Raw genomic sequence first — 25,553 nt, forward strand, 5'->3', positions numbered from 1 at the left:
AACCCATGATTGTGACTAGAATAAGTGAACTCTTTTACAAGAGCAATATATTATAACATGAACGAGGAAGCTAGTAAGTTATTACTAGTAACGCGTTTTAATTAATAACTTATGATTGCTGATGGAGTTTCTTATTATCATAAATGTTATGAGAGTGCAGCTACTCAGCTAATGAATGTTAATAGTATATATTACGAGAGAGCAGCGAGTATGTAGCCATATTATTTTTATTTTCACCATGAGATCGAGAGAAGAAAATGAGAATACAAAGAATAATAATGGAATACATCGAACGGTCCTTTTGAGCGGCCCAAGTCTTGGATAAACACTTATTATTTCCAGGCCCAGCCCACCAAGCTTTAGTTAAACATTGTTAGGTACATTTGCATATAAAACCCTATAGTTTGGAATTATTAGATCTCTTTAATAGTCGTTCGTTTAGTAGACAACAATGAGAGGAAAAAGAAAAACAGGGTTAAATACAAATTTATTAAGAAACTAATAAAATCCGAAAGTAGCAGAGAAGAAAGAAAAAAAAAAAAAAAAAAAAAACTGAAAGGCACAGAAAAGTCAGTTGCCATCCACACATATATTTAAAAAAAAAAAAAAACTCTCAAAAAGCCAGTGGATTATCCAAAACTCCTCCCTCCCACTCCTTCCCTCCACTTCTCTCTCCCACCTCCACCATGATCCACCTCTCCCCTTCCCCACCTTCCTCTATCCTCCCTTCTCTCTCCTATCCGTACACCCTCAAATCCTCCTCCGGTTCCCCCCTCTTCGTCCCCGCCTCCTCCTCACCTTCTCCCCTCTTCTTCCCCGCCTCCTCCTCCCGCCGCCGCCGCCACATCCGCCTCCGCCTCGCTCCCCGAGCCGCCGCCGGAGGATTCAGCATCGAGTCCTTCCAATCCGTCGTCCAGGCTTCCTCCGTCCTTGCCGCCATCATCATCGTCCACGAGGCCGGCCATTTCCTCGCCGCTACCCTCCAGGGCATCCACGTCAGCAAGTTTGCCATCGGCTTCGGCCCCGTCCTCGCCCGCTTTGTCTCTCCTTCCTCCGGCGTCGAGTTCTCCCTCCGCGCCTTCCCGCTCGGCGGCTTCGTCGCCTTTCCCGACGACGACCCCGACTCCAACATCCCACCGGACGACGCTAATCTCCTCAAGAACCGCCCCATCCCCGACCGCCTCCTCGTCGTCTCCGCCGGCGTCGCCGCCAACGTCGTCTTCGCCTACCTCATCGTCTTCTCCCAGGTCCTCTCTGTCGGCCTTCCCGTTCAGGAACCCCTCGGAGGGGTCCTCGTCCCCGACGTTCGCCCCGGATCCGCCGCCTCCCGCGCCGGGATCGCCGCTGGCGACGTCATCCTCGCCGTCGACGGCGCACCCTCTCCTTCCGTCTCCTCTCTCGTCGAGGTCATCAAGATCAGCCCCAAAAGGCCAGTCGCCATCAAGGTCGCGAGAAAGGCGTCGTCTTTGGACCTCACCGTCGTTCCTGACGAGAGCTCCGATGGGACTGGCCGCATAGGTGTTCAATTGTCCCCTAATTTCCGTGTCGGGAAAGTCCGAGCCAAAAACCTCGCGGAGGCCACCATCTTTGCCGGAAGGGAATTCTGGGGATTGACAACAACTGTAGTAGAGGGGCTGAAACAAACGTTCTTGAATTTTTCACAGACTGCAGAGAAGGTTTCCGGCCCTGTGGCAATCATTGCGGTCGGGGCGGAAGTCGCTAGGTCTAGCTCCGATGGGCTATTCCAATTCGCGGCAGTGATCAATTTGAACCTTGCGGTGATCAACCTACTTCCGTTGCCGGCCCTCGACGGTGGGTCGTTGGCTCTTCTGTTATTAGAGGCAGCGAGAGGAGGGAGGAAGATACCGCGGGAGGTGGAGCAGCGGATAATGTCGTCGGGGATCTTGGTGGTGCTCATGCTTGGGTTGTTCCTCATTGTTCGCGATACTCTCAACCTTGATTTCATAAAGGAGATGTTGTGATGGAAGCTCTCTGAATCTGATAGCAATGGTAAAAGCACCATTCTTCCTATTCCATTTCCTAGTACATTTTTGAATTGGCATGTAAGCCAATCATGTAGATTAGTCGAAAGCTTTTGTTTGTGCTTGTTAAAGTTTATTATGATGCTGGAAATAGGTTCTGATTATACCCTGCAAAAGAGATGTGAAATTTGTTACCGATTGCTGTTGAATCTAATGGTAGTACTACATTCTGAATCTCCTCTTGTTGACGAAAACTCGAACAGCGATAACATTCTTGAAACCAAATTTACTGGCATATGCGTGCATATATTTCTTATGAATATACTCATGGCTGTTTAATTAGGTTAAAAAGAGGATGCGCTCGCTCGCTCCTCTTCCATTACAATATTGTTGCATGCTGGCATTGATGTTTCTGCATCACGTTGAAAATTTCTTTGCATTTTTATCTTGGGCACAACATCATTTCACTAGACTAGTGGTCTTTTGTTATTGTGGAATTAGTTCGACTAACAAGTGGAATGGTTTCTTCTGCTACCTGGCAAACTATCTTTGCAGAAACAAAATTGCCATTTAGATCTAAGTCGTTCTACTATTAGCAAATAATGACCTCGAAAATTTATAAGCTGGTTCTGCTTCTCATGATCCATTGCTAATTGATGTACCAAGGCTGGAGTTTGGACTTGTACTTATGATACTCAGTTTACAAAAGGAAGGCCATTCCTCTAGCAAAGTACAATACACGTCTTAAAAATGTGACTATCTGTTGATATCTCCAATTTCCAACTTCCTATTAGATACTCTTAATTTCTGATTAATTACTGTTCTAGGGAATTTAAAACAACATTGACACCCCTACTCACTCTGTACCATCTAGGCTTGAGTACTGTATAAATACTAGACTAAGGATTTTTATCTTTTTAAGCACTGCATTGGAGACTAGTTTTCTGTGCCACATTACTTTTGCCATTGGAATGTAGTTCTTGCACCTATGCCACTGTAATATTGAAATACCTGCTGCTCTACGCTTATAAATGACGTTCATCAATAAGCAAATGAAGGACGTCAGTTTTATTCACTGCTTCGGTTGTTTTGAACTTAATTTAAACACGGAGTGCTGCAAACTTGACATCATTCTTTCATGAGATTTTGGCCCACATATATTTTCTATTTTCAATGTTATGTTTATATAAATATCCTGCTATGTTCTCCACATCTGTGCGTCATGTCGTCACTATGAGAAGACAGGGGATCAAATTGGATGCTCATGAATAATTAGAGAGAGGCCACCTGCCTTATATTCATAGGGTAGACATAAGGTGCAGATCCATCAAATGCAGTGCTTAGGAGCATTCCAGCAGTGGCCTCTGTGGGATGGTAGAGGTCCCAGAAGATGTGTTCCTTCCTATTGGAGCAGTAGCTAGAGACTGGAGTGCAAGCAATCTTGGCATTTAGATTTCCCAGACCACAGCAAGCAGCCTTTACTTCAACAAAACCTACCACCAGACCAAAAAAAAAAATCAGGTAAAGATCAGGAAAGCTCAGGGTAGCAATTAAAATCCTTTTACTTTTTAATTAGTTATTGATCTAACCCAGACTCGATCAATCACTACCGCAAAGCGTGACCTTCAAAATAATTAAGCTTTGCTCAATTAGGCTTGTTGAAGCTTGTCTCACAATTAAATGAGGTAAGCTTGATCATGCCTAGGTTGATATGGATTGAATATATACATGTCATAATGTTTGAATTAGGTATTACGTCTGAGTTATATATAATTGAAGTTTAATTCAAGTTTGGGATTGTTACAACCCCTACAACTAAGGAAGGGCGTTATAAGGGTTGATAAAGCTTCCATACCATATTTTGCTGGCTGCTGGATGTATTGGAGCACTGCACTTGAGGTATCAAAGAAGGAATAGCTCATATCGCCAAATTGTTCCTTCATCTCTTGCAAGAGTGAGGCAGCACCTTTGTTGTAAAGAACAGAGATGTAATTTGCTTCTGAATTGCAATCTCCTGTCTTGTTCTGATGCCTCAGGGATGGGCAGCAGCCAATCGGACCTGATCCGACGAACACAAACTTCCGAGCACCAAGGTTGTACATCCTCTGAAAACCATGAATTGCAAGCCATAAGTATAACAAGAAGCAAATAGCTCTCATGTCAATTGGAGTGCATGGCTTGGATGAGCTTGTTCAGTCCTTCTGAATTACAATCTGTCACTTACTAACGAGGTGGTCTGAATATTTTTAGGAGATTAATCAGTAGTACAGTGTTGGGTGTGATATAAAAATGTCTACCTTTATTTGGTCTTGCAGAGATAAAGTCATGGAATCTACAAGCTGCTGAGTAGAAGTCTTGAGCTTATTAGCAGAGCTCGATTTCACATAATTAAGCATGTCATTGCTTCCAATAACGATGGCGAAGATTGATTTAGCCAGGTGGTTCAGGGCCTGAGAACTTCCAAGTTGCTGCACTAGAGCTCCATATACTGATGAGAAGTAATCCAGTTGTTTGTTCAAGTTGATGCACTGGTCCTGTAACAGATATGCTTGGTGATATAAGAGTCATTAAAACCTAACCATTTGATTGCTAGATAAAGAAGGCTTATTTGTGATTCATCATTGTCTAAGATTTAAGTCTTACCGAATTTGTGGAGTCCAAAATTCCAGCTCCTCCAGAAGCGAAATTAACACCATTCAGGTAAAGAGATGTCTTATTCGAGCTAGAAGATAGAGAAAGATAGGGTGGTGATGTTGGTATGCCAAGCTTATCAGCTGCCACACCCAAATTACAGCAAATTAGAAATGCATCAACAGTTCAAGAACTTAAACTTACTAGTTTTCGAGAGAAACCATGGCTTGCAGGTTCATCTAATATCTAGAACTTGAAGATAAGTTGCCACTGTCGAAAATATCTTCCAATTGCTGCATATGGCTGTATTAAAAATATCTAACTAAACGCCATGGAAAAGGATATATATATATATATATATATATATATATATAGAGAGAGAGAGAGAGAGAGAGAGAGAGAGAGAGAGAGAGAGAGAGAGAGAGAGAGAGAGAGAGAGAGAGAGAGAGAGTAATTAATAAGATCCAATGCATATATGGCCAGAAGACAGACGAATCGAGCATGACACTTTGTCCATGTCTAATAAAATATAAGATATCCAGTTGCTATTCGGCTCTCCATTAATTTTTATCAAACATTTGATAACAGAATCACATATCCAATGTGGTTCTTTCATATTAATTCGGTGTGCAGATAGAGCTAGCATTAATTCGTTCATCGGCTTAGAGGAGAATAAGATATCAAAGATAGATATCATATATCAAGAAATTCTTATTCCTTTCTTATTGGTTGAATGGGATTAGAGGAGGACAATTATGTTGATGCGACACGAACTCCAACTAATAGAAATAGATGGGTTGATAGGATTTCTATTGTCTGTCTTGTTATATATATATATATATATCATCACCTTTTTTGGGTGTGTACTCATCAACCAATAAATACACTTTTCCATGCATCTATCTTCAAATCACTAATATATACATCTAATTCAATATGTCAAGCAGTCGTTCGTTTGTTCAATCGAGCACTCCTTTCGTTCTCTGCCTTCCAGTTCAGAGGAAAAGAAGGTAAGAGTCAACGATCTGCTCTCTAAAACATTCAACTGCTACAGCAATAAGATTGAACACTAGGAAACTGTAGTTTGACTGATTTGGGACTGAAATTTCTACAGCTCATTTGACTTGTGCTACAAGCCAATCCAATACTAAGTGATCCAATTTCTTCCAAGATAGAACATATGCTTAAATTGCTCAAAACATAGGAAGATCAGCCTAATGAGTCAAAGAGCGATATCAAAGCATAGATTTCATACCGAGAAAGTCGGCAGAGTTCTTGCCATTGCTGAACCGCCCGGTCGGCTTCCGACCGGGATAGTCTATGCCGTTGTGCGGGAAGTTGGCCTTCAGCAGACTGAGATCCAAATGGTTGTTATTACCCACATCTGCTAGTGAGTCTCCAAACACATACACGGCTGGAACCATCGTCTCAGCATAACAATTACCCAAACATAACAAAAGTAACACCACGCAACAATAGAATGGAGAAGCCATTGCTACAAAGAATGAGACTGTTCTATCCTCTAGCTCACAAAAGCTAATAATCTATTGTAGTGGAATATGCATTAGACTACTCCTGGCTTTATAGAGCTATGGCGAGAGAGAGAGAGAGAGAGAGAGAGAGAGAGAGAAGGGGGGAGAAGAAAGAGTGCGTACGCATTATAGTATCTCAGTAGAGGGGTTGAGACGGTAATGGACGCGGATTTAGTGGGGTCGATGCCTTATTCCCTTCATATCTTTTCACACTTCATTGCAATAGATAGGAGGAAACAGTGGTTAGTGGGCAGGAGATGAAGAATCTAAGCACCATCTTTAACGATAAAGACGTGCATGCATAACCCTTCCGGTAGACAGCTGTGTGTTTCTTTTGATTAGAGAATAAAATCCTTCATGAACCATTTCCTATCCTAGTTTGTTAATGGTAAAATAAGAGTTAGAAACCTCTAAGCATGTGACATGTGCCCAAAATCTAGTGTGAGAAATTTAAGTAATAAATGTGTTAGTGGTCCATATCCATTGCAATAATAATCGTAGTCCAATTGTTACGAGGTTGCACCCCCGGCTAAATTAATGATATTTTGGACCTAATCAGGCAAAAGAGATTTGATCATGTTTTTGTCATAAAAGGTTGTTATTGCCGAAGAGATTTGAACTCCAGGTCTCTCAACAAATAATCGGGTTACATCATAACAATGTAGAAAGCTCACATCGACGGAAAATTTGCTGCCAGTATCTGAGAATGTTTTGGAGAGAACGAAGAGGGCACTACGTGGAAGGTGATCTAGAGAGAGTATGAAAAGAGCTGGAAGGTCGTGTTGGGAAATTACGGTCTGTTCATTATGTAGGGTAAGTTAGGAGAAGTATGCCTTTCATAGAGTTGTTAGGTTCAGCATAAAAAATGGGTAGTTTGAAGGTCTTTTCAAGTGCAGACAAGGCTCTTCTTGGATGCATTAGTAGAAGGCTTGCTAATTTTAGTCGAGCTATCACTTTCCAGTTTCCACGCTGCCCATCTCCTATTTAGTCTCTTAATCGATATTGAAGACCACAAGTGTAGACCATGCGGAGGTGATATTTAGAGAGCAAATATCACGAAAGTTTAGCAATAGCTGGCATGTACACGTACATGCATATATGATCAGGTTGATGGGTATGGAACTCTAAAATTCCTCAAGGAATTTACCAATATAAATAAATGAATAGATTCTTTTCTAAATAAATAGACTCTGACTGAGGTTCTGACATTTAGCCATAAGCGGTTGAAATTCAACGATCAATTACTTTGTCATCAGTCAATCTGAATAATGTACATATACGTTGTAATCTCTATGTACATATACCTTCTCCACTATCTGACAAACTTCCAAAATTGAAGGCTTATCTTCAACAACATATGCACAGATCAAAGCGTAGAAATCTTAACCAGGAGGACAAAAACTACCATAGTTATTTCCGGCCAATAGTCAGATAGCAATAAACTATTCCTCTGCAATTTCTACAGTTTTCTTACTTGTTCCTGCGCACACCAATTAAAATGCTCAGTTCTGGAACAAGAACCGCAGATCTCCTTCAGTCAATCTTGCCATAGCTTCTGCAGAGTCACCAACAGTCCTGCAGGAAAAACATAGCAGTGCCCAATCAGCTTGAGCATCAACAGGATCTCTGCAAGTCAACAACAAATTTGCCTTACCCTTCGAATAAAAGCTGTTTCTTCTCCTGCAGCTTCAGTATCCGTTCCTCGATTGTGTCCTCAATCACAAATCTCACACTTCTGAAAATCATGTCAAGAGGATTATGGAAGCCAATTTGAAATATAAGTACCTGAGGCAAGTGTACTGTCATTAGTCACTACAACAAATGTCATGAAAGTTTTGCAGAGCACCTGATCGGCTTATACTGTCCAATCCGGTGAATCCGATCTTGAGCTTGCTTTTCAACAGCTGGGTTCCACCATGGGTCCATCAAGAAAACCTACATATATACATAAAAGACACCAAATTATCAGTACCAACCTAACAGGGAACACATCTCTGTTCCTCATCCTTCTAAATCAAATGGGACTATTTCAGTTAAAAGGAAAGATAAGATAATTAGAGAAAACTCCATTTTTCTTGATAAACATAGAGCAACATAAGGAAGAAGATAATTCACATGTGATGCTATTGTAAGATTGAGTGCGACCCCTCCAGCTTTCAAGCTCATTAGGAAAACCTTGCAATCCACATCATCAGTGAAGGTCCTTATTGCCTTCTCTCTTTCAGGAAGACTCATGCTTCCGACTAACTGGACACACTTAATGCCAGACTGCAAAGTCACAACGTGTTAATTCAAGTAAGTATAAAAATTGCACAAGGATGCTCATTTGTTAGCTTACCTTCTGGAGTGAGAAATTAATCAGATCCAAAAATAATGTGAACTGGCTGAATACAATTCCTTTGGCTGAACCATCATTTTCAACCATGTTTCTTATCTCCTCCCTCTACAATCAAGAAGCAAAGCATTAGCGACCAAAGAATTACACCAGTAACTATCTAGCAAAATTTAAGGATTTCTATTTCTCTTCAATAAAGACTTAAAAGACAGCAAACATCATCATCAAGGACTCTAATACTGTTTTTTCAGGGTTTCTCGACCTTGATCCTCAGGAATACCCTGCATAGGTATTTTAATAACCCAGGATTGGACCTTCATTTTGATCAGAGTGCTTGCTTGGAGGAAGACATAAGCTCCAGTTTAGTGAGTTAGCACCACTGTATGTTGACTATGTATACAGCAAATGCCAATAGATGCAGGCTAGCAAATTTCTATTAGTATAAAAATAGCAATCAAAACTAAAATGAAACTCATAAATGGAGAAATCAAGTAAAATATATTATTTTCTAACTTTACCACATCCATGACATACCAATTACAATAAAAGGAGTGAAAAACACGAAATCAATGACAACAACAAAGGAGAAAAGAAGATTGGAGTATTAGACATGAAAATGTCTTACCAAGGCATCAATCTTTGTGCTTGTCTTAAAGTCCAAAATATTCAGTTTGTCTAGTATTCCTGATCGCTTAAAACCTTTTCTTGCTGCTCCAGACACCAACTCTCCCAAGTTCTTGGTTGTTAAGTCAACTGTAAGCGGTTTTGAACATGTCGGGCATGATATGCACCCTAAACTTGCGGAATAATCTATCAAGCAACCCTTACAGAAAACATGCTTGCAAGAGGTAACCTGAATAACAAAGATTAGGCAAGACTAAAGAACTCGTAGTAGTTCATATCTTTAGTTGAACATCACCAAAGTGGTCAGAACTTCAATATAAGAAAACAAAGAAAAAACCCACCACCATATCATCTGCCGGATTGTGACAAATACCACAAGAGTCTTTCTTACTATCATCTCTGTTTCCATACATCACGAGGTATGGATGGTCAACTGCCTGGCAACATAAGATAGAACAGATCTAAACAATGTAAGATGAGGTACTAGTCTGGATGGAAGTATAGAACATGTACTTCCAAAATAAAATTCCTGAAATACAAGTATCTGAATGAAGGTTTCCCTGTCAAAGGAAGCAACTTTTCTCAAGACAGGTAGACTTTAGGCGAAACTATCAGTGGCCAGGAATCAAGCACCAACTCTTGGAGCAACAATGCCAATTGTAATGACATATGGTGATCCCAAGTCTAAGTAAGATAAAATAAAAAAGAGGCAAAACATCAATAAAGTTTATTAAGATTTCTAATCAATCTTCTTGACAGTGGGCAAAAGGGCATGCTGCTTCACCATTGGTATGGTGGCATACTCCTAATATTGATCCCCTTTCATGTCATGGCACATATTGAGACACACCATATGACATGATTGGCACATGATACTTGTGCTAATTGGCACAGAGAATGATCTTACAAAATATCATTGTTCCTTCAAAACTGTTGTGAAAAGATCAGCAATGACAACTACCTCTTTGTGAAGTAGTCAAAAGCAGAAAATGATCTATGAAATCTGAATAAATATCTTTACACACAATACCTGCCGCAATCTAGTAAGAAGTTCAAAAATATGAGCATAGTTATTCATCAAAGTTCCAGCAGACAAATATCTGGAAAAAGAAATAGTGGTCGTCAGATATGAACATATCCCAGAGAAATGAAAGAAAAGGAAATATTGGACAGAAAAGCTTAATCAATAATTATCCTTTAGTCAAAGTTGTTGACTCATAAAAGCTGAATATGAAACAAAACCATAGCATCATTTATTTCAGATTTAATTGATTCAACTTATAATCCAAGATTTTACATACAAGGAAGCTCATAGAGATGTAAAGATTCCATGAGTTTATAAGAACATGCAAGCAGTTATACAAACCATAACAAATCTAGTTAAGACATCAATCTCTTAAGGTTTCGACTTGGAAGATACGATTCCAGGCATTTCATGTTCTTAGCAAGAAATTGGTTGTAAAAACAATGCATATAAGTTCATATGTAACCTCCTAATGGAACATTGAGCAGATAGAAGAAAATTTATTGTCAATTTTAAAAGAAAATCCAAAAATAAGCAGAGTGACGCACGAATCAAATTTTATGCGACTCTGAGTATATAATGCTTCATAGAATTCCTGTTCAGCTTTGTCCAAAGAGTCCCGCCTCAGAGTAACCTATAATGATCAGTAAAACATACAAATATAACAAAGTAACTAAATGTTACAATGCTTGCAAGACACAATGTTGAAGCCAAACCTGACAATCTTTCTTCTCATAAATGGAAGAAGAAACAAAAACACTTACAATTCTTGGTGGAAGAGCAATATCTGCAGCTCTCCCTTTCTTCGTTCGCCTTAGTACTATGCTTTTCAGAACTCTATGTTTCATCAAAATCATGGCTCTTTTGCCATCGTCAAGCATAGATGAATCCTGAATTGGCTTAGTGATGTACTGGTAAGGAATAAAACTAATTAGATATTGCAAATAATTCCAGAAAAGCACTGTTATAAAAGAATTTATTATTATTGTCTACAGAGACTCACTTTGTTCCACCAGCAGAAGTGACGAACACAAGAATGAGAACAGTTGCTGCACTCTTTTGAACTGCAGAGATGAAAAAATGAAAGCATGTCAATGAAGTACTGTTGTAATAATGATGGAAACTTGGTAAAGCATATTAATCACTAAAACCTAGGAATATAAGGGAACCAAGAGATGTGTTCATAGGTTTGATGATTGATCCATTATAGCTCTATATGATCTAGTAAGATGAATTGATTCACTGTGAATACACATAAGCTGAAACTCCACCCAGGAAAGGATTGTTGTTCACAGAATCATAGGAACCATAAACTTGACAATTAACAAGTAGTTACCAGTTACATGGAAAGGGAGATAATATCACTACCAACTCGATAATTATTGTTCCTTTTTTTCTATTTCATTGTAATTTCAAGAACATAGTATTCAATCCTGAAGGTTTAGGGAAACAAATTGTCTCCAGAGATTATGCTTTATTGCTTCCTGCATACAACTAAAGCAGACAGCATACTATTTAAGGATATAAAAACACTAAGATATAATTAAATGCTTTAAACAGCACTTAGAATAACACTATTATAGTTCAGAAATGAGAAAAGCCATATAAGTGCAGTACTGCACTTACCAACGATCTAGTACTCTGCAATCACAATTCTTGCAGAAGTAAAAGGAGTAGGGGAAGATTTGTAAGAACCGCAACTGGTTAAAAAACAACAGGTATCCATAAGGCTAAAGTTTGAATGGTTATTTGCTTCAATAATAAGTCAAACCACAGACCAGTGAGTAAAGTTCTCCAACACGATTTTGTAAAGGAGTGCCACTTAGAGCCCACTTATATTCTGATTCCAATGCAAAAATAGCCTTTGCAGTATTGCAGCGTCTATCTTTTATAAAATGGGCCTGCATCAAAATTTATAAGATAACTAGTCAATTTTTAATACCACAAACAAGACTTACTTAAATAATAAATATTGACAAACAACAGCAAATTCCAAACTATGGATTACAAAGAGCAGGAAAGTTATCCATATGCTACCAAAAACATGTTTAAAATGACCATACCTGCTATGGAATGAGTCCAGATGAAACTATGAAAGGTTATTATATCCTATAAGCAGCGAAGAATCAAATAATTACCATAAAGTACATATTTCTCCAACAGTTCATGGTTGGAGCACTGTGGACATAAGCAACTGAGTAAAGGTCTTTCCTCTAGCTCCCCTCACAAGAGATAATGAAATAATACTGAAGAACACAAATTTTTGCACGAGATTATCATGCAAGTCATTAATGTATAGCTTCATTTCTTAGCTAGTTACCATGTAGATCCATTCTGATCTTGAACCTGTCAACTACTTAGTTCTCTTAGAATTTGAATCAGATTAAGTAACAGCCTTATTATACACAAATAATGGAGGACAGACGCGAAACTCATTCATAATCGGAATGGTCTTTCCTAATTCCTACTGATCTGATCCGTGCCATTCTTTATCAATTTATATTTGCAAAGTATTTTGTGAAAAAGTTGTAATCAGCAAGCACCAGATTAACTTAACTAGAACAAGTAATTCTCTTAAGCAAAACTCTTACCTTGGTCATGAAGGATAAGTCATCTCTCCTATATCCTATGAGGACTCAAGCACCAAATAAGATCAGAATAGAGCAGATTTGTTGACAAAGCAGAAAAGTTACCTCATCCAGAATAATACGTTCCCATCTAACAGAGTGGAGAGCTGATTTCACACTGGTTGAGCCAATTGCATCATCACCCTGCTCATCCTTCTTCTTTCCTCCGCCATCTTCTTTAAAGAAATCCAAGAGTTCATCTTGCTTCTTTCCCATTAAGTTCTTCTTTTTCTTACTCACTTGTTTAGCTTGTTTGTCTGTCTTCATGGCAGAGGGACCGCAGTAGTACTTCAAATGTACCCTCATCTGAGGAGGGTAGAACTTCTTCTGGCAATACTGGCACATCTTCTTTGGCGGCAAGATATTCTTCCTATAATCTGATTCTATTGTGGAGTAGGTAGTCAATATGAAATCATAGTCATTGAAATTGTAATTAGCGTTCAACCTCTTAGCCCCATGAAAGACCAACACCTTCACGCTCCCTTTCTGTGTATATCTCTCAATCTCACCCACCCACTGGATCACTGCGACAACTGGACAAACAACTAGAGTGCATTTCGTCCTCGGAAGCGAAGTGGCCGAGCTCGACGGAATACCAGAATTCACCGCTCCTCCGACGCTCCTTGATCGTAGATAACGAGAAGTAAGAACGAGCGAAATAGCCTGGATTGTCTTGCCCATTCCCATTTCATCGGCAAGGATTCCGCCTCGGGTTTCTGAATCCTCCTGCTTCAAAGCCCAGGAAAGCCACTCCTTTTGGAATCTGAGTAGGGGGAGGAGGACGTCGGGGGATGGCTCGACGGCATCGGGAACGGCAGGCTCGCCAGGATCGGATCTTTCCTCCTCGAAAGCGTCAAGCCACTTCTCGTCCTCCGCGGCCCACGTCTCCCACATCAATGTCCCTCTTTTCTCCTTTTCCTTGTTGCAAGACCTTCCCATTACCTGAGGACGGTTCGGAGGAAGTAACGGAGGCGGTTGGTTGACGTCGTTGTCTTCTTGGTCGGATTCTCCGATGACGACGGCCGAGGAGGAACCGGAAGACGTCGTGAAGTCCTCATCTTCCGAAGAGGAGGAGGAGGAGGATGATAATGATGACAACGATGAGAAGGAGGAGGAGGAGGAGGAGGATTGATAGGTTGTATTTCTGCGCTTTGCATTCCTCGTACCTGCGAGGGATCAAAATGGAAGGAGAATAGAAAGAAAGATAAGAGATAGAGAGAGTTTTATGGTTCTTAAGCCGGAGATTACCTGTATTGGTCCTTGGGCTTCGAGGTCTGCGACTGCGAGACATGGCAACGAATTGGAGAGGGAAAGAGGAGTTGGAGGAGGGTTTGTTGATGTTATGTTAATGTGAGGGTATCTGAATCGGCGGGAACTTGCTGGGAAAGCTTCTCCCAGAGAAGGGGCAAACATGTAATTTTGATTGTTGCGAGAATTCTCTAGTCGTGGCACAAGCTTAATTTAAGGATATCTATTGAAAACATCTTTTTAGTTTTTTTTTTTTATTATCATTCATATTTTTAGTTGATAATATTATATAAATAATTTAATTAATTATTGATAAAAATAACAGAGAAAATTAAATTTAAAGTCAAATAAATATTTTTTAAGTATTTTAGTTTCTTTTTTCAAATTTTCAAGTAGTGAAATGTTTCTGTTGTTGGGTTAAAGTTAACTTATGGTATTTTTAAAAAAAAAAATTGGATTCTAATAAGAAATATCTATTTGATAGAATATAAATAATGGTAAAAACAGAATGTTGGGTTTTTTTATAAATTTCAGTTAATTTAACCATTGCAAGCTCTAAACAACAGTAATCAATTGGTATGTAGATCATAATACTTGTTGATTAAGAGCATTACAATTGCAGATATGCCAGTAAACACATCATAACAAAGCGAACTTTATAATCACAAGATTATTTGACGTTTCTCAGCTATAATCTTGTAGATAGTGTAATCCATGCATGACTACAATATAATCAATTTTTGCCGCCGCCGCCACCCCCTCCGCCGCCTCCACCATTGGCTCCTCCAGCCGCCCCCTCTCCACCCCCTCCGCCGCTTCCGCTACTACCACCAGCACTACCATAACCTTCGCCACGCCCTACCGCCCCTCCAGCACTGCCTACTCCACTGCCGCCTCCCGATCCCCCACCGCCGTTGCCACCGCTGCCTCCGCCACCTCCAGCGCCACCGCCAACACTCACACTCACACCGCCACGCCCAATATGAACACCAACGCCGCCTCCCCCGCCGCCCCCCACATTTACGCTACCATTTTTAGCGCTAGCCGCGCCTCCTCCGCCTACGCCGACACCCACATTCACCCCGCCCTTTCCTACGTCGATACCGACTCCGACACCGATCCCGCCACCTGCACTGGCACCGCCTCCACGAGTAGTCCCAACTCCGCCTCCAACTCCACCGCCGGCTCCAATAGTAATCTCCGGTCCGTTGTGGCCCACACCTATGCCGAAACCCCTGCCGCTGCCGCTACCCCCGGCTTTCAACGAGAAGCGCTTGCTATCGTTGAGGAAGCTACCATTGGTAGCTAAGGGTAGTGTTCTTGCATAGGCCAGTGAGGGGACAAGTGAGATGCATAACGCAGCATGTGTTATAAACAAAAGAAAAGAAGTGGAGATTGCCATGTCCATGCAAACGGTGACCTTAGACCTTAGTGGTGATGGGATCAAAGTCTTCAACCTAGTGAGCTATATATAAGGCATTACTACTACTCTCAGGCTGTGCTTCTATACCTAACAGTAACGTAGAGAACCTCTTGGTGTGATACGAACTAGAGTCTTTTAGAAAATTTGAAGCCATCTTTCACCACACTTTAGTCAATTTCCAGCTTCCAGACCACTTTATTCTGGGTAGATGCGCAATATCTCTTAAAAGGTCCAATGGGCTGGACTTCCGGTTGTAAAGATGATGTAGACCCTCGTTGTGGATCGTTTTGGCTCGACCATAGTACACAGACAGAGGTTAGATTTACTCTAGCATCGTGAATTAGTTAGGGTGCAAAAGTGGTCAAAAAGGATATGGATAAAACTAGTATGGAGAGGGGATGAGATTAGTTGGAGTCCAATTTAGTAGACAAATGGCAGAAGCAAATACCAAAGACATGCATCCAGTGGGTTAAAGGATAAAAATCATGGTATTGTAAGTTTGTAGCCCGTAGTAATAAAATAGTTCATTAGAGTGATAAACTCTAGTATGTTAGCTAAGTTTTAAAGAGCTTCGATGAGTTCACACTATGAATACTCCAAGAACAGAGCATGAGGCGGAAATTAGTACAAGAGTAAAGACAGGAATATTTTCTTTTGCACTAATTAGTTCCATATTAGCTTCATCATGAAGAAAGCTTCAATGAGAAAGTAGTGAGAAAAGAATTCCAGATTAGGATGGGACTTGGAAGTTAACAGCTAGCTTTCACATGAGCATCAGGTTACTATAAAATCAGGTATGCAATCTACATCTCGGCACACTTCAATCCACCTGAAATGTATAAATAGTCTCGGTGAAGTAAATTCAAGGTGTAACATGACAAGTTTTTTTTTTGTTAACTATTCCCTATTTTTTTTTCAAGTATGTGGCAATCAGTTCAGATAAATTCTCAATACTAAGAAGACATAAATGCAAGGCATAATATGTAGTAATTGCCGCCTTCCATACAAAAAAGAAGTCACAAATGGAATGGAATATAACCAACTTTTTAAAGGGAGGATGATAACAATGAGAAAAAGGCACAATTATATGTTAAGCAGATCTTAATTTGAAATTTTCCAGATTAATTAGGAGCTTTCCTTGGGCTGCTGCTGCTGCTCCTGATTCATCATCTGAGAAGAAAAGTAGGGCTGAGGCTGTTGAGCATATAGCATGCTCTGGTTCACTTCAGGCTTACCCATAACCATTCCAAGAGATCCAACATGAGGCACATAGTAGTATGCAAGAGAGTCACTAGTGTCCTCTTTAGGAATGGACAGCACCGTATCTTCCTTCACCTCCTCTCTTGGCACAATGTCCACCAAGAAATCAAAAACCTCTGTTTTAGTGATTGCCGCAGCAATGTCGTTCTTCTGCAGCGTCCTCCGCTTGCTCTCCTCGGCTTGGGCCCAAGAGCGGTACGTTAACTCGAGGATGAACATCTCGCATGCCCTGGCAAACAGCACTGGTGCCTCTGCTGCTATCATCCTCACGTCCTCATCCGCCTTCATGATCTTCTTGATCCGAGCGAGTGGAAGGCTGTGATTCTTGAAGTCTGGGGTTGTCATGATCTCCTGATACTGGCTTGCCCAGAATGCTTGCAGCGTCTGGTTCAGTTGGTGGCGCTGCTGCTGCTGTATCTGCTGGTAGGAAATCTGGTGCTGAGTTAGCTGTGCCTGAGAGGCAGGAGTCAGCTGGCCGGGAGCAGAGATTGGCATTGTGGTTCCGAGCATTTGGTTGGCTTGATATGGCATGGGAATATAAGATGCTTGGACTGTTCCCATCACTGCCGCTTGCCCTTGCCCAGGGTCATCCATGTTAACCTGCTGCATGATCATGCAGGAATTAAAAAAAAACGAACATATTGCGAAATAAGAGCCATTTATACGGTTCTTTCCATCTTTGCCATATCATAATCAAATTATTATATGGTTAAGATTGATATGAAATCTTAAGAAGGAAGCAGCAGAGGCAAGCTCAGATCAAAGAGACGGCAAATACTGGCCAGCTTTGAAGGACATTTGATGTAGAATTCGATTAGTATCATTCGGAAAAAAGAATTAGATAAACAAATTAAAATGCAAGTTAATCCAGAAATTTATGTAAAAAAAGAAAAAAAAATACTGGCCTGGTTATGATCGCCGGTCGACATTGCGCAATGATCCTGTCTCGTGATTAGTATGGAGATGAAGGGGAAAAAAACAAAAACTTGAGGAGAGGTAGATACAGATACAGATAAACAAAAAGCTTTATCCTTCTCGAATGAGGAATTTCCTTGCCTTGTGATGAGCAACAATTAAAACACTGTTGGTAAACAGTAGAGTTTACTGTGATAAAGCACAAATTTGCACGGCTTGCGTCATAAAGGCAAGACTAAGTCCGAGCGCATTGTGATCCACTCGAGTCGGATCTAATCGAATCTTCTGCGTCCACCTAGGCCAATCCTTGCGATCGAATCTTCCAATCGGACAATAGGAAAAATCATATATTTATTAGTTTTTTTAAAAGATATATATAAATATAAAATTTAAATGTATAGAAAAACTAGCTACCATATGTTAGTGTTACTCAAATATGTAAACATATCATACGATGAAGACAGATTTAGGTGCACATCTGATGAAAATTGGAAACGGGAACTGGGCCGGATCGGATTAATATCTAACGATTCTAATCCATCTTCACCCGTACTCTATTCGGATCCTCTCTGATCCGACCCGTCTCCGCTAAACCCTAAAAGAGCTCAATCTCGAACTCACGCCCTCAACGGCTTAACCCCAAACCTCTCTCTCTCTCCGCGAGAGCAGGCAAAGATGGCGGACGTCGTCCAGTTCCGGCTCGAGCGGATGACCGACGAGCTCGACGACCTCGAGCGCCGTGGTCTATTCTCCCGCGCCGAGATCGCCGAGATCGTCCGCCGCCGCCGGGATTTCGAGTACCGCCTCAAGCGCCCTTCCCCTCTCAAGCTCGACTATCTCGCCTTCGTCGACTACGAGGTCCAGCTCGACGCGCTTCGCGACCTCCGCAAGCGCGCAATCATCGGGGAGCTCCGGAAGAAGGAGGGTGAGAAGGGGAAGAAGTGGAAGAAGTCGATTTCGGACGTCGCTGGGGTTTTGAGGATTCTGTATATTTTCAGGACGGCGGTGGTGAGGTATAAGGGGGATTTGGATCTCTGGTTTCGGTATCTCGAGTTTTGCAGGGAGCGTCGCCATGGGCGGATGAAGCAGGTAAGAAAGCTGACTGGTTTGGTCTTTTTTTTAGAATAAAAGTCGAGACCTTTGGAGATTGTTGTTGATGGAATGTTAGTGAGTTCGGCTGGTTTCCGCGAGTTACATTTCAATTCTTTTATAAATCTTGGATTGTTTCTTGTCTTCCTCTGGAGTTTGATGATTTTGGCTTTGTTGTCAACAGCATTCTTTGATTTGCTTATTGCTATGAAGTATAGATTGCGATGGTTTTAAAAGAATAGGTATTTGATTTTCCTCAAGTGCGGTAGTTATAGATATAGAAAAAGGACCTTTTCCTTTACTCGGAAAATAAGTCATTGCGTTGATGCCATTTGCAAATCAAGCAGCTAACAAAGCTCAGACCTTCGTGGATTTTGTTTTTTAAGATTTTAGCTACCTAAGCTGCTTATCGCGGTCGTTTCTTATTAATACATAGTAAAGGTTGCTATGGCTCATGGCTCATGGCTCATGGCTCATGGCTCATGGCTCTCACTGATAATGGAATAGTTACATTGGTTCTTCTCAAATTATGATGGTGATAGTAAATACATCTCTTTTTCCTGATTAGACTGTGAATTGCATTGCATTTGCAGGTGCTAGCTGATGCAATTAGATACCATCCGAAGGTCCCTGGACTTTGGATATATGCTGCAGCATGGGAGTTTGATCAGAACTTAAATGTTACAGCTGCTCGTGCTCTCATGCAAAGAGGTCTCAGGACTTGTCCAAAGTCAGAGGATCTATGGATTGAATATCTTCGTATGGAGCTCACTTATCTGAATAAGTTGAAGGCTCGGAAGGTTGCTCTTGGGGAGGATGTGAAGACATGGGAAGGGGATGGTGATGGTGTCACTAAAGATTGGAAAGAAGAAAACAAGGATTTGTATATGCCACTGAATGAAGGAAAAGAGGCTGCTGAGGGAAGAGTTGTTGAAGAAGGTGACTTGCAGAAGAAAGAAGACTTATTCTGGCAGCAAGGTTCAATGATTCTTCAAACTATATATCACAAAGCCATAGAGGATATTCCATTAAGCATGAGCTTGCGAAAAAGGTTTTTGGAAATATTGGATAGTATAGACCTAGCTCATTCCGATGAATTGAAGGTAGAGATAATGGATGATCTCAAGAAAGATTTCTCAGATGATGAACACTATTGGGATTGGATCGCTAGGCTTCAAATTGGTGATGCCGTGAATCACAATGATTTAAATGAGGAAAAAGTTATCTTCAAGGTTAACAGAGTTGTTCAGGTGGGAGATTGCTCATACTATATTGTAATAACATTTTATATCAATTATGCTTTCTCATGCACAAATAGAATATTTCGTAAGAGGGAGGGGAAGGCCAAACCTGACAAGTGAGGAATTTGTAGGAACTGGTATTTTAGATCTTGATTTGCACAAACTGATGCCCTAAATTGAGATTAGAGAAAATGATCCATATAGATGACCCCAAATATTTGGACCTATAAAGGCTTTGTTTTTGTTAGTGTGTTTCTCATGCATGGCCTTGAATATTTTAATTAGTAATCGCACCTCAGTTTCATAAGAAGATGCCCTAATGATCATTTTTATTTCAGAATCTTCTTTTTATAGTGATGTTAAGGTGAACAAAGTAGTATCCTGCAGAATTTACATTAGCAAAATTTACATATTTGAAATATTATGTTCGTAGTGGACCTGATACTTAATTAGTTGGGGCAGAGTCACAGAAGGACCAGCTGTTGTTTCTTTTAGAATACTTTTTAAATTGAATTTTGAGTTTTTCTTGGTCTTGAATTGGATCTCATAAATTCATAATTATTCTATCAAATGTGGTCAATGTTTTGCTCTCTTTCTCTCTGTGGAAGGTCATGGTGGAACCAAAATATAATAAATAGTAATCACTGCAATACTACAAGATGACTTCCATTATTTTGGTGGAAGGTAACGTGAAAATAATTCATCCCTTGTTTCAGATATCTTGCATTATATAGATGTAGATTGATAATAAACCCATCCTTTTTAGTTTTTACTATTCTACATGCAAAACTTGTGCACTGGATTACTAATTTATGTCGATTGTATTGAGAATTGTTAGCTTATCATCTGTGTGTAGATCCAACAATATATAGTCTTACCAGTGATTATTTTTTGTGTTTGATAAGTTTCTGCATTTTCTTTGTCCCTTTAGAGAAAATATGAATATGAAAGCTTTGTTTTTACAATACTCTGGTTTGCTATCAAATGTACTAGGTTTATGAGGAGGCTATTAAGCTTTTGCCAACTGTCAAGATGTTTACTCTGTATGCCAAGTTTTGGGTCGACATGTTATTTCCTGACAGAGAAGATTCTATTTCTCTGCTCCATGATGCTGGCATTGATACCTCAGATTTCACCTCATCTGCACTGAAGGTATATGAAAAAGCTGAATTAAGCAAATGCCTTACCGAGGATCTTGCCTGCCAGTATGTCTCATTTTACTTGCAAACTGGGAGACTAGAGGAAGCTAAGAATCTTGCAGAGAAGCTTTGCAGCGGTCCACTTTCAGTTGCTGCAAAGTTATGGTTTCTCAGAAGTTCCATAGAGATAAAATGGTTGACAAAAAAATCTTCTTCCTTGAGCAAGGATAACTTGGCTTCTGTCTTTCATCTCCTTAAAAATGCATTGAGTAAACTACCCATTACTGAAGCTGAGAACTTGTGGCTTATGGTAACTGACATACTCCTACTTCTCTGCCTTTCATTATTATGTGTAGTACTTATCATAAAATAAGCTGGTACGGTAAATGTTCCTTGACATTTTTATGAAAGTCTTTTACTTTCATCTTTGACTAATACTTGCCTCAGCTTTTATGAATCACAATTCATACTTTTATCTTTCACCGATACTTGCATCAGCATGCTAGATTATAGATTTTTGTTTTTGTTTTTCGTTCATATTAATAGTTAATTGCATAATTCAAGAAAATCATATGAATTTAATAAACTCTACGCCATTTTATCAACACATGTGTACTATTTCTTCATTTAATTGGTATTACTTGTATATCAGGCCATGAAGTTATTCTCAAGCAACAAAGAACTTTTTGATGAGTTGGTGAACTGCATGATAATATCATTGGCCAGAGCTGGTGGAAGCGAGTGTGGAGCTTCCATATCTTCAGCTGTTGTAAGCTGGGTCCTCCAAAAAAATGGTATTAAGCATGCACGAGAGATTTATAAGCGGTATGTTTAAATTTATGGCCAGTGAATTCCGAATTATCCTTGTTCCTTTTAACCTGTAGAAAACAAGCCACAATTCTGTTTTACATATTTAAACTGGTTAAAGTTGCATCCCTGTCAATAATGCGAATTTAAGTTTTGCATTATTACTCATGATGATTGAGTGGTTATAAGATGCTTCTGCCACTGGTCCATAAAGTGTTTGCCTGTTTTCGGTTGATCTTTTATCATTTCAACCTTCCCATTAAATCAAACCTGTAGGATTTTGTTCGGTAAAAAGGAAACCATGAATAAAGATCAATCTGCTATCATGGAATAATAGATTGAGCCAAGTTACCCCCAAATTATATAAATATTTTAACACTTATATACAATAAAGATTTATTTATGATATTGCTAACTCATCCACATGTTTTGCAGACTTTTAGGTTTACCTCATCCAAGTATTAAGTTCTTTAAACATTGTATCGAACTGGAATGGAACCTTGCATGTATTGGAGGTAAGGATGCCCTCGCAAATGTTCGCAAATTATATGAATCGGCTCTAGGCATTTATTCTCAAGACAGAGAGCTATGGAGGAATTACTATACAATGGAAATTAAGGTTATTTTTCTTTTATTTTCATTTCTTTAGCTTGCGATTTATAGTTTTTTTTTCCTATTTCCCTTCATTTTTCTGATATGTTCTTTCACATGATAATAGTTGGGAACTTCTGAAACGGCTAGTGCTGTCCACTGGCGGGCTCGAAAGACGCTCAAGGATTCCACTGAATTGTCAACCTCATGACCTGTAATGTTTAATTGTCTGTAACAATCCGATCACAATTTTGATTAAATTATTCTTTATTCGCTAAAATTGGTAAATCTTGGTGCTAAATTTTATCTCCTTGCAAGGTTGAGGTACGACTCTTGGTACTTGATAGTGCTTTATATTTTTCATGCAGCTGAGCATCAATAGTCACTGATAGATAGTTCATTGCTTGAATTTATTCATCTTAAATTCTTCTGTTGCTCAACAAGGATTTCTTTTATATATATGTAGATTATGAGCCCGTAGATTATTCTATGTCGGATGAAAGGGTCAGTCTTATTCCGTCTATAAATTGAATAATTAAATGATTCTTTCTAAAAAAAATATAGATTATATTTTTTTATTAAATATTAATTCTAATGTTTATAGAGAGATTATTAGTTTTGACAGTCACGGGGGAAGTCAGCTCATGACTTTTGTACTGAGTTGGTAAGACACATCGGGTTAGCCACAAAAAGGAATTGTTGAGGGGCATTTGTTATACATCAATCAATAACTTCAATGGTCTGGTAATTATGGCTTGAAATTTTAGTTTTGGGTTTTGAAATAAACATGTTAAGACTTTCTGTTAGTTTCCTTTGTTTCAACTCTAGCCTAATTGATGTTGGTTAATGATAAAAAAAAGCTCTTAACAATTACGGAAAAAGATTAGAAAAGGTAAGTAGAAAATGAGATTAGGAAAAATTCACATAAAGTGATGAAAATTTTGGTGGTTATTATTATGAATAAATTTAATCATCTTGAATAGGTCGTGGGAGAAAAAATTATGCAACATATTTATGTATATATTAGAAGGAATTAAATAGCATATACTAGCAGAAGTAAAATAATAATACAGATCCCACTCATCACTCTTTATTACAAGTTACAAAGCCCACGACTAGAAGCAAAAATCTTATAGATATTCCAACACACTGCTGGAACAATAAATCGGCAGCAGGGACATCAAGTAGGGGAGAAGGGTAAGCTTAATGTCCACCTCCCCCGCCGCCGCCTCCACCAAAGCCACCACCGCCTCCGACTCCTCCTCCGGCTCCACCGCCGACTCCTCCACCAGCTCCAAATCCTCCACCACGGCCACCTCCAACTCCACCACCAGCACCACCGCCGCTGCCTCCACCGAAGCCGCCACCGCCTCCAGCACCACCGCCGACTCCTCCACCAGCTCCAAATCCTCCACCACGGCCACCTCCGACTCCACCACCAGCACCACCGCCTCCTCCAAAGCCTCCACCACCACCAGCTCCACCTCCGGCGCCACCACCTACTCCTCCACCAGCTCCGAACCCTCCACCTTTGCCTCCTCCAACTCCGCCACCAGCGCCACCGCCACCGCCACCGCCACCACCTCCTCCAAAGCTTCCACCACCACCAACTCCACCTCCGGCCCCACCGCCTACTCCTCCACCAGCTCCGAACCCTCCACCTTTGCCTCCTCCAACTCCGCCACCGGCGCCACCGCCACCACCTCCTCCAAAGCCTCCTCCACCACCAACTCCACCTCCAGCGCCACCACCTACCCCTCCACCAGCTCCAAAACCTCCACCTTTTCCTCCTCCAGCTCCTCCGCCAGCGCCACCACCACTACCTCCTCCAAAGCCTCCACCACCGCCAACTCCACCTCCGGCGCCACCGCCGACACCTCCTCCACGGCCACCTCCACCTCCAAGGCCACCGCCGCCGCCCCCACCAAAACCTCCACCCCCGCCAACTCCACCGCCAACACCACCACCAGCTCCACCACCTAATCCTCCGCCGCCACCTCCTCCAAATCCACCACCACCTCCGAAACCACCTCCGAGACCCGGTCCTCGACCAAAACCACCTCTACACCGTCCGAAGCGGCAGTCACGGCCAAATCGTCGAGGTCCATCGAAGTGATGTGCGTGTACGACAGTGCTCAACTGAGTGGCTAAACCTAGAAGAAGAAGAAGTAACACAGAGAAGGATCTCTTAGAGTTACCCATTTCACTCACTTCTACAACTTCTCGATGCCTTGAAGCCAATGCCCTTCTCCCTCTATTTATAAGCTAAAGTCGCCATGTTACCGTCTACCCACTTGCCTTTAAGCATTTACTTCAGTGCAATCCATGCAGTAACGGCCCGCGTTCGAGCAGTTGAGAGTAGCGGGAACATTTAAAGCTTGCATGTGTAGAGATGATGCAATGTAATCTATACAAGTTTCTTTCTGCTGTCTTAATAGACTTTTAAGTGGAGATGATAAGTTCTACGTGATTATGTTGGGATTTGCCATTAATAAGCATTCAACCATCTGCCAACAACCTATCAAATCATCATCCAGTGAGGCAGTGGTGCAAAGAACAGGTGGGGGTTGTAAGATCACATGTCGGCAATTGACTTGTTGACTATTGCGACGTTAACCATTTATGATCGGCTTTGACTTTTATACAAGAAACAATTCGTCAGAATTCAACGCTGCCCTGTCGCTGTAATGGATAAAGGGTATCTTATCCTCGCATAACTGAGATTTTTTATCCCTTCTTTTTAAACGAAAAAAAAGCGATCTAATGATTACCTATGTATCTATTTCTAGGTAATCATTAGATCGCTTTTCAAAATCCTATGAATTTAAACTCATATTGATAATTAATTAACTACTCTATAAATTTTAATTATTAAAAATAATAATTTATATATTTTATAGTTTCACATGGTCACTGTTAGAGTTTAGAGTTTCATAGATAACTTCACAAGCATTGATGAGAAGCTTATTTCTATTAACTTGTGGGGGTAAAATAGTTCAATTAAGACGTCATGCCTGAGTTTGAAGCAAATGTGGGATCAGTACGACGGAGCCAGGATTTTTACTGAGGGGAGAAGCAAAAGTAT

General features: G+C 40.5%; 7 protein-coding genes across 8 annotated transcripts; 3 read left to right on the top strand and 4 right to left on the bottom strand.

Moving 5' to 3' along the window:
• Nucleotides 1-582: 582 nt before the first annotated feature.
• Nucleotides 583-4,600, top strand: LOC140802504 (probable membrane metalloprotease ARASP2, chloroplastic). Of its 2 annotated transcripts, XR_012111670.1 has the most exons (3): nucleotides 615-2,010; nucleotides 4,019-4,213; nucleotides 4,298-4,600. XR_012111670.1 is itself a non-coding variant. In XM_073158035.1 (2 exons), exon 1 carries the CDS (start codon nucleotides 687-689, stop codon nucleotides 1,980-1,982), a length of 1,296 nt encoding a protein of 431 aa, XP_073014136.1. In that variant the 5' UTR covers nucleotides 583-686; the 3' UTR covers nucleotides 1,983-2,010; nucleotides 4,298-4,600. The 2 variants fall into 2 exon arrangements, 1 of the variants encoding a protein (XP_073014136.1); XM_073158035.1 differs by lacking the exon at nucleotides 4,019-4,213 and having other exon boundaries at nucleotides 583-2,010.
• LOC140802505 (GDSL esterase/lipase At5g55050-like) lies at nucleotides 3,019-6,253 on the bottom strand. The gene is made up of 5 exons (XM_073158036.1): nucleotides 5,869-6,253; nucleotides 4,626-4,756; nucleotides 4,280-4,516; nucleotides 3,838-4,087; nucleotides 3,019-3,475 (listed from the first exon to the last, which is right to left on the bottom strand). Exons 1-5 carry the CDS (start codon nucleotides 6,104-6,106, stop codon nucleotides 3,255-3,257), a joined length of 1,077 nt encoding a protein of 358 aa, XP_073014137.1. The 5' UTR covers nucleotides 6,107-6,253; the 3' UTR covers nucleotides 3,019-3,254.
• Nucleotides 6,254-7,352: 1,099 nt separating this feature from the next.
• LOC140802521 (DNA repair protein RAD16) lies at nucleotides 7,353-14,131 on the bottom strand. The gene is made up of 15 exons (XM_073158056.1): nucleotides 14,004-14,131; nucleotides 12,822-13,921; nucleotides 11,907-12,029; nucleotides 11,755-11,828; nucleotides 11,132-11,192; nucleotides 10,893-11,039; nucleotides 10,677-10,762; nucleotides 10,135-10,204; nucleotides 9,446-9,541; nucleotides 9,106-9,333; nucleotides 8,484-8,588; nucleotides 8,261-8,413; nucleotides 7,992-8,080; nucleotides 7,800-7,880; nucleotides 7,353-7,720 (listed from the first exon to the last, which is right to left on the bottom strand). Exons 1-15 carry the CDS (start codon nucleotides 14,044-14,046, stop codon nucleotides 7,648-7,650), a joined length of 2,529 nt encoding a protein of 842 aa, XP_073014157.1. The 5' UTR covers nucleotides 14,047-14,131; the 3' UTR covers nucleotides 7,353-7,647.
• A 445-nt stretch (nucleotides 14,132-14,576) lies between these two features.
• On the bottom strand, nucleotides 14,577-15,486 carry LOC140802512 (uncharacterized). Its single transcript, XM_073158045.1, has one exon. It carries the CDS (start codon nucleotides 15,409-15,411, stop codon nucleotides 14,737-14,739), a length of 675 nt encoding a protein of 224 aa, XP_073014146.1. The 5' UTR covers nucleotides 15,412-15,486; the 3' UTR covers nucleotides 14,577-14,736.
• A 949-nt stretch (nucleotides 15,487-16,435) lies between these two features.
• On the bottom strand, nucleotides 16,436-17,283 carry LOC140802511 (nuclear transcription factor Y subunit C-3-like). The gene has a single exon (XM_073158044.1). The coding sequence runs from the start codon at nucleotides 17,278-17,280 to the stop codon at nucleotides 16,552-16,554; it is 729 nt and encodes a 242-aa protein (XP_073014145.1). The 5' UTR covers nucleotides 17,281-17,283; the 3' UTR covers nucleotides 16,436-16,551.
• Nucleotides 17,284-18,033: 750 nt separating this feature from the next.
• Nucleotides 18,034-22,748, top strand: LOC140802518 (uncharacterized). Its single transcript, XM_073158053.1, has 6 exons — nucleotides 18,034-18,690; nucleotides 19,284-19,940; nucleotides 20,925-21,380; nucleotides 21,723-21,895; nucleotides 22,313-22,496; nucleotides 22,596-22,748. Exons 1-6 carry the CDS (start codon nucleotides 18,277-18,279, stop codon nucleotides 22,677-22,679), a joined length of 1,968 nt encoding a protein of 655 aa, XP_073014154.1. The 5' UTR covers nucleotides 18,034-18,276; the 3' UTR covers nucleotides 22,680-22,748.
• Nucleotides 22,749-23,166: 418 nt separating this feature from the next.
• Nucleotides 23,167-24,892, top strand: LOC140802519 (uncharacterized). Its single transcript, XM_073158054.1, has one exon. The coding sequence runs from the start codon at nucleotides 23,675-23,677 to the stop codon at nucleotides 24,449-24,451; it is 777 nt and encodes a 258-aa protein (XP_073014155.1). The 5' UTR covers nucleotides 23,167-23,674; the 3' UTR covers nucleotides 24,452-24,892.
• The last annotated feature ends 661 nt before the right edge of the window (nucleotides 24,893-25,553 follow it).

The sequence above is a fragment of the Typha latifolia genome, unplaced genomic scaffold, assembly GCF_019914945.1.
Source record: "Typha latifolia isolate L0001 unplaced genomic scaffold, TyphaL0001v2 contig_23, whole genome shotgun sequence".
Taxonomy (NCBI): domain Eukaryota; kingdom Viridiplantae; phylum Streptophyta; class Magnoliopsida; order Poales; family Typhaceae; genus Typha; species Typha latifolia.

Excerpts from the sequence above, each read along its gene's own strand:
- LOC140802505 (XM_073158036.1), bottom strand. The coding sequence starts at position 6,106 with ATGGCTTCTCCATTCTATTGTTGCGTGGTGTTACTTTTGTTATGTTTG. Across the intron at positions 4,088-4,279 it reads CTCTGCAAGACCAAATAAAG|AGGATGTACAACCTTGGTGC; the intron begins GTAGACATTTTT and ends CATGGTTTTCAG. Across the intron at positions 3,476-3,837 it reads CCAGCAGCCAGCAAAATATG|GTTTTGTTGAAGTAAAGGCT; the intron begins GTATGGAAGCTT and ends GTCTGGTGGTAG.
- LOC140802504 (XM_073158035.1), top strand. The coding sequence starts at position 687 with ATGATCCACCTCTCCCCTTCCCCACCTTCCTCTATCCTCCCTTCTCTC.
- LOC140802519 (XM_073158054.1), top strand. The coding sequence starts at position 23,675 with ATGTCCACCTCCCCCGCCGCCGCCTCCACCAAAGCCACCACCGCCTCC.
- LOC140802511 (XM_073158044.1), bottom strand. The coding sequence starts at position 17,280 with ATGGATGACCCTGGGCAAGGGCAAGCGGCAGTGATGGGAACAGTCCAA.
- LOC140802518 (XM_073158053.1), top strand. The coding sequence starts at position 18,277 with ATGGCGGACGTCGTCCAGTTCCGGCTCGAGCGGATGACCGACGAGCTC. Across the intron at positions 19,941-20,924 it reads AGGTTAACAGAGTTGTTCAG|GTTTATGAGGAGGCTATTAA; the intron begins GTGGGAGATTGC and ends CAAATGTACTAG. Across the intron at positions 21,896-22,312 it reads GCACGAGAGATTTATAAGCG|ACTTTTAGGTTTACCTCATC; the intron begins GTATGTTTAAAT and ends CATGTTTTGCAG.
- LOC140802521 (XM_073158056.1), bottom strand. The coding sequence starts at position 14,046 with ATGTCTCGCAGTCGCAGACCTCGAAGCCCAAGGACCAATACAG. Across the intron at positions 13,922-14,003 it reads AAGCCCAAGGACCAATACAG|GTACGAGGAATGCAAAGCGC; the intron begins GTAATCTCCGGC and ends GATCCCTCGCAG. Across the intron at positions 11,193-11,754 it reads TGCAGAGTACTAGATCGTTG|TTCAAAAGAGTGCAGCAACT; the intron begins GTAAGTGCAGTA and ends TCATCTCTGCAG.
- LOC140802512 (XM_073158045.1), bottom strand. The coding sequence starts at position 15,411 with ATGGACATGGCAATCTCCACTTCTTTTCTTTTGTTTATAACACATGCT.